This window comes from Piliocolobus tephrosceles, chromosome 1 (genome assembly GCF_002776525.5).
Source record: "Piliocolobus tephrosceles isolate RC106 chromosome 1, ASM277652v3, whole genome shotgun sequence".
Lineage (NCBI taxonomy): Eukaryota > Metazoa > Chordata > Mammalia > Primates > Cercopithecidae > Piliocolobus > Piliocolobus tephrosceles.
This window is the reverse complement of record NC_045434.1, coordinates 24,839,525-24,850,282: the sequence shown is the minus strand read 5'-3', so window position 1 is coordinate 24,850,282 and position 10,758 is coordinate 24,839,525. Positions and strand designations below refer to the sequence as shown.

At 46.8% G+C, this 10,758-nt stretch overlaps 1 protein-coding gene across 7 annotated transcripts in view; it reads left to right on the top strand.

The window, feature by feature from the left end:
* Positions 1-1,804: 1,804 nt before the first annotated feature.
* The window catches only part of GPR161 (G protein-coupled receptor 161), a 63,361-nt gene continuing 54,407 nt past the window's right edge, over positions 1,805-10,758 (top strand). For 2 of the 7 annotated variants that reach the window (XM_026447758.1, XM_026447754.1), the window contains exon 1: positions 1,805-2,458. Coding sequence is in view for 3 of the 7 variants with exons in the window: in XM_023207020.2 (XP_023062788.1) it covers positions 2,203-2,234 (32 nt within the window). In the remaining 4 variants the exon portion in view is untranslated. Of the gene's footprint in view, positions 2,459-2,691; positions 3,376-4,604; positions 4,736-10,758 lie in introns of those variants that run through there. The other 5 variants (XM_023207020.2, XM_023207019.2, XM_023207018.2 and 2 more) reach the window with 4 other exon arrangements.

Sequence of the window (10,758 nt, the reverse complement as noted above, 5' to 3'; positions counted from 1 at the left end):
ATCAGTCCAGTGGCACACCAGTTTCAGGGAAGTCTTCATCTGAGGTCAAATGGTTTTACCATTCTATCAGTGGAGGCGTACTGTAAACAAATCAATAGAAAAATTGATACATATTTTATAAATTTGGACACATTGTATGTAGAAAAAGAAGAGAGCTATGAGAGAGAGCAGAGATCAGAGAATTTCTTTTACATTGGTCAGGGGCTGAGTGCAGTGGCTCACATCTATAATCCCAGCACTTTGGGAGGCCAAGGTGAAAGGACAGCTTGAGCCCAGGAGTTAAAGACAAGCCTGGGCAACATAGCAAGATCCCATCTCTAATCAAAAAAAGGAGAGATTGGTCAGGGAAGACTTCTCTGAGGAGGTGATATTTAAGCTGAGATGTGAAGGGCAGGAAGGGCTTGGCCTGTAAAGAGTGGGGGAAATAACATTCCATGTGGAACAAATAGCATATTTCACAATTTTGCTTTCACCAGTTTTATGTGGACTGCTAGACTGAAATGATATTTTACATAAAACATGTTTCATATATAAATTATTCAACACACATGTGAGGTTCAGTTGGACAAGGCCTCTCATTTTAGTTTATAAGTCTTTGTGGATGTCTCTAAAACAGAATGGTTTATTAAACTAATTTGGGAAAGGAGAATTAGTGTGTATCTTTCTCTTTTCCTAAAAAAAAATACATTCTTGCACAAAATCAGTCACGTTTTTCACAATTATCACCTATACAATGATATACAGTGAAATAATTACTTTAATAACAATTTGTCTGTTTTCTCTGCATCTGACTGAATTCACTCATAGCTCAATATTAGCTCCAGAAGGGAAAAAAAAATCTTAAGAGAGCAATTGAAAATGCATTTGTTGGCAGCAATTTCTATCCCTGAATGCACAGTAAGTTCTGAGCTTATGAGTTCAGAAAAAAGAAAAATCTTTGTGATAAATAATGTATTTGATAATGAGCAGCAGGAGAAAAAAAATGTCTTCTGTTGAAGAGTTCAAAATGAAATAGAGTAAGTATGGGAAAAGGTTGCTCAGTATGAAGGACATCTTTTGCATCATGGATGGGTATGGAGCCAAAACAGCCGTTAACTGTTTATTTTTTACTCTCATTCTTGCCATGCCAGTCCGTGGCATATATTTTCAGACCTTTCGTGAATACCAATTTTCAAAAGGGTTTAGTTCTCCGAATTTATGACACTGGTGATTTAGTTACATGACCTCATTTGACCTTTTCAACTCTACAGATAGGAAGGTATGAGTATCCCCATTTTGTATATGAATAAGCTGAGACTCAGGAAGGTTAACTCAGTCCCTCAGGCTCATAGAGCTTAGCCGACAGCTGAGCCAGTGTAAATTAAATAAATAACAGGGATTTCAAAATAAGTGTCTAAAACACTCTTAAGAACAGAAAGCTTTAAGCTCCTTCAAGGGTCTGGCTTGCCGGGTGACCTAGACTCTAAGTGGAGTGTCAGCTTCCAGTTTTTGACCAAATAAAGCATTTATCCCATAGGAATATTAAGGCATCCATTTACTGTTTTCTCCCCATTATCCCATTTGTCCCTGGAGCAATGTGGGTGTTTGGCAGGTGCCAGAGAGTAAATTACTGTTCTAAATGGTGCCTCAGTGGCCCAATAATATTAATAATAAGGAAGCATCTCCCACAGTGTCAATCTGTAGACAAGGGAATAATTAATGTATTTATCAAGCAGATGGATTTCAGAGGAATGTGAATCCGGCTTTAAGCACAGTGCCAGGGTTTTTTTTGTCTTTTTTTTTTTTTTTCTTTTGCTGAAGTTTAGTGAACTTGGGCTTTATAACTTCTTACCTGATTATTTTGTTGCCCTGTTTGTCCTTCCTTCTTTCCTTTTTTAGCAGTTCTACTCTGTGCTTCAACTTTTCATCCCCTTATTAAGACTGCTGCATAGAAAACGTAGGAGGCTGGAGACGGGCAGGGAAAGTGGGGAGTGAGGAAGGGAAAACAAACATTCTGAGAAGGAACTGTTCTGTCCCCCGAGCTGACAGCGCCCGCTCTTTGTTTTGTGATGACTGCTCCCTGGCCTTTTGGTTCCGAGGGAGTGCAGGGCAGCAGTGTGAAGACCTGTTTACGTCGACTCCCCACTCCCCGGGGCTGGCTTCGGGGAGGATTCACTGTGGTATTCACAGAGCCCGGGACAGAGCCTGGCAGGACGCAGATGGATGCTCGTGCCCGTCGGCTGGATGAATGAAAGGTGAGCAGCAAAGGCGATACCAGGATCTTCCACGGCAGGACTGGAGGAGGAGAATGGGACTGTGTGGAGCCTGCGGGAAGAATCTGAAAAGTGTCTGTGTGATGGAGAGACATGGAAAAGGGGACGTCCCAGCGGCTGGAACTGGGACGGAGGAACGAGAACAGGGAAGGCCTGAGTTAGGGACCACAGAGGTTTTCAGGAGAAAAGTGGGGCGAGCCGAGAGGGTAAGGGCGAGACAAAGAGCAGCAGCCGAGGCTGTTCGTGGGAAGAAATGGGAAAGAAGCAGCCGGGAGGGCGGGCGAGCGGGCGGACGCGAAGGAAGGGGCGCGGGTGGGGAGGGGCGCCGGGAGCCGCGCGGGGCGGGGCGGTGCGGGGCGCCGGGAGGCGGCTCGGGGCTTTGGGGGCCGGAGGGGCCCGGCCGGGCGTGGGAAAGGCGGGGCGCGGGCGCCTCAAAGTTACTTGGCCTGCGTTCGCCCGGGTCCGCGTGCTGGTGGCTGGCCCGCGGGAGGAGCGAAGCGGGGCTCGGCGGGCTGAAACCCGAAACCTCCAGTCCGGGAGCGCGGCGGGGAGGAAGGAAGCGGCGGCGGCGGTGGCCGAGGCGGGGAGGCGGCTGGGCCGGGGCCTGAGCTGCCGCGGCAGCGGCTCCTCGGTGAGCACCCGGCGTGGGACGCGGTCTCGGGCCGGGTCCCGGGCCCGGGCGGAGAGGGAGGTCGGGATGGAGCCGGGCTAAACTCATTGTGCGGGGGTGAGGGCTCAGGGCGCGGGCCGGGAAGGGTCCCCGCCCCCACGGCGCTCCCCTTCTCCTCGCGCCTCTCAGAGGTTGGGGCTGTCCTTCGGCCGCACTGCGCCTTGGTTTGGAGAGCTGGAGCTCTTTGTGGGAAGATGTTGGGGGCGCGCCCCTCCCCTGCGGCCTGGGGCTTCTGAGGGGCCCACCCCATTCTACTGGGTGCAGGCTGCCCCCGTTTCTCCGGCGCCGCCCGAGGCCCCCTACCCAATCCGCTGGATGGGAGGGCGTAGGTGCGTTCCCGGGACTCGGCCGATGCGGGCCGCGCCCCCTGGGGCCGAGACTTCACGACCCGCTCAGGACAAAGGGTGTGGGGAGAAGCGGTCACGCCCCTCGGCTGGAATCAGTGAGGACCAGGTGAGCAACCTTCTCCCAGCCGGGACTCAGGGCGCTGTCTCCCCGAGCCTGGGCGGACGGCGGATGGCGCGCCCAGAAGTGGCCCGGCGCCGCGGGGTGGGCGGCTCTGTCTCTCAGATCTGCGGGAGGGAGATTCGGCTGGTTCTTGGAAAGGGGAGGACTTGACCCGCCCTCGGCGCCTTCTGGGCCAAGCTTAACCCCCATGCAACCTTTGCATATGGGATGCAAGGCATATGGGATGAGAACGTCTGTTGGATAAGTGGGGTGTCTCCTGTGCTTCCCGGAGGTCTGCTTACCAGTAACCACACAGCTGCACATTGGCATCGCTTTATATCACATCTTGGAGGCTATTTTTGCTCGTTATTGTACCTTTCATCCCTTTTGCAAAGTGCTTTCAAGAGCAGGTCATTTGATCCACCTCCCTGTGAAGCCGTGAGGAGGTGTGTGGTTTTGGAGGGAAAGAACCTCAGTTCCTTGATTGTCCAGTGGAGACAGTGGATAACCTCAGGTGAGCCTGTCTCCGCGTGCTAGGGGCTGGGGGAGGATGGCCATCCTTGTGGCTCCTCCGTGGAGCCAGGCGTGGATTCAGTCTGGCCTCTTCTCCCCTAGTGACCTGGACCTCCAGATGAGTTCTGGAGAGCTACTGCTTCGGGGGAATAGGCGGTTTTCCCTTATAATCTATTTTACTGCAGCTGCTGGGAGCAAGTGAAGAGAGGCATTTTTCAGGCCCTCAGGGCAGAAAGAGGAGGTGGGAGGGACCTCAGGTCACAGAGAAAGAGGCTCTTCAACTGTAACTGGAATCCATGGACCCATTTCTGTTACTTCTTCCAGAGCACCTCTCCCGGTCCTCCTCCACACCCGTCTTATTTTATACTTGTCAGGTGCTTACAAGCACTTTCGTATACACTTCTTCATTCACACAACAGCCTTGTGAAGCTCTGCTAGCCCATTTGATAGGTGAGGAAACTGAGGCTCAGGAGAGATGAAGCATTCTTGCCCAGCTAAGTAAGCAGCCCAGATTGAACTCACGTCTTTTGCCTTGGTAATGCTTTTCACGTGGTTTCCTGATGGCACACAGGTGGGTCCTTTAACTCAGGGCTTCTCCCTGCCCTGTAGCTCCACCACCATAACATCAAGAATAGAGACCCCCTCATTAAGAGGCCTGCTTGACATTTTGGAACTAAATCCAAGGCCGCAACAATATCCAAATCGTTCTCTTTGTGTTGCAGCCTGGTGCGCTGGGAGTCCTCTGAGAGGTGAAGGAGCACTGTGTGATCAGAGGGCTGTGAGCTCTCTGTTTGGGTTCCGAGGAAGACAGAATGGGCTGAACTGGAGCTGACCTAAATGTCAGCAAGAGGAGGTACAGTTCTGTGGTGTAAACTCCACTGCCAGTCGGGACCAGTCAGGAAGCCTGAGTGCAGGAAGCTGGTGGACAGGAGGGCTGAGTGGGAGCTGTGTGCTGCTAAGCCTGTCTCCAGTAAGGTGGCAGCTGCAGGTGCGGTAGGGCTCCATCACATGGTTGCCTGATCTTAGTTTTGGGGGAAGCTGTAAATTTTACGGAAAAAAAGCTTCATATGTTTTTAAAGATAGCAACTGATTCAAAACATTTTTTAAAAATGTGCATGCAGTTTAACCAAATTATGTGTGCAAGCTGCTTGTGACCCGTAGACTGCCCGTTTGCGTCTTCTGTGTGAGACCTTGGGAAGCACTGACTGTCATTCTGAGATGCAGTAAAGCATGGCAGCAGGGGAGAAATGGTGTCTTCTTGCTGTTTTTCTATAAGAACAAAAAGCATCAACAGAACTAGAGATAGCTATCAATGCTACCTGGAGTTTGGAGGAGGGATTGACTTTATGACTCCATACTTCATTCATTCACCCAGTACTCATCTATGATTCTGTTTCTACACCAAGAGAAAAGGCTTACAACTAGTTTTAATCTATTTCCTTGCACATTTTATGTGCTCAGCAGGGGAGAGGAAGGCATTCATGGCAAATATGTTTAGGGAGTGCTGGAGCATGAAAGAATTTGCAGTTGGCCAGAGGTAAAACATGAGGAGGTATATTTCAATTTTATTTTGGTTTGTGTTTGTTTTATACTCAAGCAATGGGTGAGAGAACACTGTGTTAAGAGCACGATCTGAAGTCAACCTACCTCCCAGCCCTGCCCCTTATAAACTTGTGACCTTAGGTAAATAATGTAAAGCATTCATGGAATATAGTAATTTTTCAAAACTAAGAGCTGTAAAATATTTTTAAAACATAGTAACATTTAGGAAAATAAATTCCCTTCCACCTCTTCTCTATTCCTTCTCCCTGCCTTTGAGATAACCACTGTAAATGTCTATCTTTTTAGGTCTTTTTCAATGTGCTCAATACGCTCACCAAGCCTGGAAACATAGGCGAATATATAGTTTATTGATGTTATATAAAACATGATAAAATAGTATTATCTACATTTCTGACTTTAGGACCAACCTGAATATATTGAATATACTTGAAAAAATACACAAATGAAGCTGGGCATGGTGGTGCACACCTGTAGTCCTAGTTACTTGGTACGCTGAGGTGGGAGGATTGCTTGAGCCTAAGAGTTCGAGTCCAGCATAGACAACATAGTAAGACTCTATTAAAAAAAATAAAAACATAAATGGGGTTATATAATAATGCTCTGTGGTTTACTTTTTTGATTTAACAGAATGACTTAGAAGTCATTCAGTAACAATAACAGATACATTGTACTTCATTCTTTTTAATAATAACATAGTATTTCATAGTGTGGGTTCCCTATAAATTACTTAAACATTCCCCTATTGATGGACTCTTAGATTGGCTTCCAACTTAATCTAGATTTTCTGTGTATCTTTATCTGTGTACATGTACAGTATTTCTGGGTAAAAATTGTTCCTGGATGTGAGATTTGTGGATCAAAGGAAATGTACATTTTAAGTGGTTATTTACGCAGAGTTCTCTTTGTTTAGTTAGGTCTGGAAGATTGTGTAGAAAAAGGGACTGAATTATTTACAGTATTTATTTAAGGTTATTTGTTTGAGAATAAGTAGTGAATTGGAAAGGTATAGCATTCAAAAGTTATAAAAGGCAACGTCTCCCTCCCACTCCTCTTTCCTAGCCCTCTTTTTCCTTTTTTGGATGTAACTAATTTTACCAGTTTTTGTGCATTCTTTCAGAAATAGTCCATGCACCTGCAAGCAAATAAAATGTACCTTCTCGGCTGGGTGCAGTGGCTCATGCCTGTATGTAATCCCAGCATTTTGGGAGACTGAGGCAGCAGATCATCTGAGGTCAGGAATTCGAGACCAGCCTGACCAACATGGTGAAACCCCATCTCTACTAAAAATACAAAAATTAGCCGGGCATGGTGGTGGACACCTGTAATCACAGCTACTTGGGAGGCTGAGGCAGGAGAATGGCTTGAACCCGGGAGGCGGTGGTTGCAGTGAGCCGAGACTGTGCCATTGCACTCCAGCCTGGGCAACAAGAGCAAAGCTCCTTCTTAAACAAACAAACAACAACAACACAAACAAACCCAAAAATATACCTTCTGTTTTCTCTCTTTCAGAAATAAATATGATAGCATATTATATGCCCTGTTCTACATAGGGCATTAGAAAAGTTTAACCTAGATCTTGGAGACCATTTTATATCAGTTATGTGCATTTTATTTTTATTACAGGCGTGTGCCACCACGCCTGGCTAATTTTTGTATTTTTAGTAGAGAAGGAGTTTCACCATATTGGTGAGGCTGGTCTCAAACTCCTGACCTGAGGGGATTTGCCCGCCTCGGCCTACCAAAATGCTGGGATTACAGGCTTGAGCTACTGCGCCCAGCCAGTTATGTACATTTTAAATGCTGATGTATTCTTCCAAGTTTACCCTAAATTGATTGCTTACACTTCCTCTAATTCCTCCATCAAATTCTTTGCCAATTTTTTTAACTGAGTTGTTTGTAATTTCATCAACTTGTGAGGCTCTTTCTAAATTCTGGACTTTAATCCTTTTCTTGTTAATAAATCAAATATCTTTATGTCTTCTTCCCCAGCTTTGCTTATTGTACCTTTGATTGTCCAGAAGTATTTAATTTTTATGAAGTTAAATCTCTATCATTTTTCTTTGTTTTCATGTTTTCTGTCTTGCTTAGGAAGTCCCCTCCTATTTCAAGAGTACATTTTCCTAAATTTTCTCTTTTCTCTCCATTCTTTCTTTGCTTTTCTCCATTTAAAAATATTTTAAATTTCTGCTTTTCCTTTATGTATTTTCCCTCCTTGTCACTTTAGCCAATCTATACTTTCTTTGACATTTATAGTAACTTTTATTTTTTCTTTTTCTAACCAAGTCTTAAGGATGAGCTCTTCTCCAGGTGGGTGAGGAGGGAGAGACGGCATTCTGGGTGGTGAGAACAGTGTACAGAGCCACAGAGTTGAGAACAACAGTAAGTGTTTGGAGAACTGTGAGCAATTCAGGATGGTCGAGGTAGAGGATATCTGCAAATGAATAAATTCTGCAGGTGGTAGGGAATAGCATGAAATGGTCTGGCTGTGTAGGGGCCAATCAGTCTGCAATAGTTGGGAGGAGAGATTGGTGTGGGGCGGGTGAGATCGAAGATATGAAGAAGAGAGAAATGCCTGTGAGTAGTCCAGGGAAAAGATGGTGAGGCTCTGAGCTGGGGTAATGGCAGTGAGGATGAAGTTTTGACTTGGAATTAGTGATGCACTGGAAGTCTGTGATAGGAAATGGAACCAATTGCTTACGTTATCTCATTCAATCCTAGAGAGTCAGTACGGAAATCCACGGAAATCCAGACATGTTCATTAATACACCCATGGTGACACTGTCAGAAAGTGTCAGGGCCTAAACCCCATCAGGATTCCCTTAAGGAGTGGCCTAGGATGTCCTAGGCTTCTCTCCGGAGAGATTGGGTGGGTGGTGATGTTTTATCTAGGGTAGAGAAAAACATGAGGAATAGCATAGTGGGATGGTAGCAGCAGAGATGTGAATTCCATTTTGTGCATGTTATATCTGAGGTGCCTGAGTGTGACATATGGGAGACAACATCTACAAGGTGGGTGGATATGAATCTGGAGCACCAAAGAGTTTCTAGGCTATACATGGAGATATTGGAGTCATCAGTATTTAAGTGGGCATAGAGAGGGAGCATATAGCGAGAAGAGGTATCAGATAGGACTCTTTCTTTTGCAAGTGGTAGAATATCCAGTTCAAATCCACTTAAGCAAAAAGGAAAGCTATTGGCTCATGTCATTAAAATGCTCGAGTGTATTTGGCTTCTGGTGTGGGTTCAGGGTTCAAGTGATTTTTAAGAGGACCCATTTTCTCCCTGTTTTTTGACCTTTCTTTTTGCTAAGATTCTGTGTGGTGATCCCAAGCAGCTCTGGCAAAGGGGAAAGCTGCAGGTTCAAATCCAATGTGAAAGGGGAACTGTCCTCCCAGCTGTTTCAGCAACACTGTCATTACGTCAGAGGAAGTTGGAAGATGCTGATTGGCGAGGCATAGGTCATGTGTCCCCATCCGTGAAGCCACATGGATGCGGTGTGTGAAAAGGGTGGGTCTCCAGAGGAGCAACTGCTGGACAAGGGTAAGAGATATTGAGGAGGCTGACAGTGAATTTCCTCTGTAGATGAGAAAGGAAGAAATAGCGCCCCAGAGGGCATCTTGGAAAACTGCAGCACTTACAGGGTAGGATGATTAGCAGTAAGCAAGACTGGCAGGGAACCAAAAGATGGAGAGACAGGAGAGAGGAGCTCAGGGGAGACAAGGGAAGAGGGAGTCTCAAAAAAATGAAAGGAGTCAGAAGTGTCAGATGCTGCCGAGAGCTCAATAAGCGCCTATTGGGTTTGGCTAGGATGTTATGGTGACCTTGCCCAAAGCAAAGAGTCATTTATTTTGACCTTGGCTAGGACTACCCTCTAGAGGATTCCTGTGCTTACCTGTCTGCATTGCCCACCTCAGCCCTGGGTTGCCCAGGTAAGGGCAGAGGTGTAGTGATGGCAGTCAGGAAATGTGTGCTTTGTCAGTAGTTAGGTCTATGACTGTGGGCAACTCATTTCAGCCCTTTGGGCTTTCATTTTGTCATCTGTACAATGATAGACTAGAATGAGTTACTTTGAAGGCCTCTTTTAGCTCCAAAATGTTGGCATCTTTAAGGAGATTAGTGATTCTAAACATTTCTTAACATCTCTGTTACCATGACCCTGGTCCAAGCCTTTGTCTCCACTTGGGCCACAGCGGTGGCCTCTAACCGGGGTCCCTGCCTCCACGCTTGCCCCCTGCAGTCCACCCTTCATCCAGCAGCAGGCACAGTGACCTCTTGAAAACGTCAGTCGTGTCTCTCCAGTGGCTTCCTCTCACACGTAGAATCCAATCCATACTCTTTCTCCACGCCTGCAGTGCTTTTTGTAATCTGGCTCCCAACTATCTCCAAAGTCTGCTGTTCTCTTCCTCACTCCTCTTCAGCTTTCTTGCTAATCCTTAAGCACGCCGAGCTCATTCCAGCCTCAGGGCCTTTGCAAGGGCTCTTCCTGGCCTGCCTGAGATTCCCTCACATCATTTTCTGGTCTCTGCTCAAATGTCATGTCCTCGGAGAGCCTTCCCTGATGACCCACCCCCAACCCAGACACCCAGTCCCTCTCCACTTACCCTGTTTGATCTTTCTTTACTGCACCTACTACCCAGAATTGTTTCCTGTTTTTTAAATTTATTTGTTTACTGTCTGTGTCCCCACCTCCAAAATGTAAGCTTCTGGATAGGAGAGATTTGAGTATGTCTTGTTCAGGGCTATGTCCCAGCTGTAGAGTCGAGCTGGGCACAGAGCAGCTCTTCAGTAAACGTATTTTGTGTAGCTCAGTGAGGAATGGGAAAACAAGAATATAGGAGTGTCCAGAAACCAGTGGCAGTGTGGCTATCATGGTGAGGGAGGGAGGGGACAGCCCTGTGCCTGAGGCATCTGTCTCACATATGGCCATCAGAAAAAAAATGTACTCCTTTTAACTGTTTAAAAATAATATTCTCAGTTTTAGCAATATGGGCTTGGTTTGCCTGGCTCGATGAGGATAATAAATAAAAAATAATTAAGGGTAAAAACCGGCCGGGCGCGGTGGCTCAAGCCTGTAATCCCAGCACTTTGGGAGGCCGAGACGGGCGGATCACGAGGTCAGGAGATCGAGACCATCCTGGCTAACACGGTGAAACCCCGTCTCTACTAAAAAATACAAAAATCTAGCCGGGCGAGGTGGCGGGCGCCTGTAGTCCCAGCTACTCCGGAGGCTGAGGCAGGAGAATGGCGTAAACCCGGGAGGCGGAGCTTGCAGTGAGCTGAGATCCGGCCACTGCACTCCAGCCTGGGCGACAG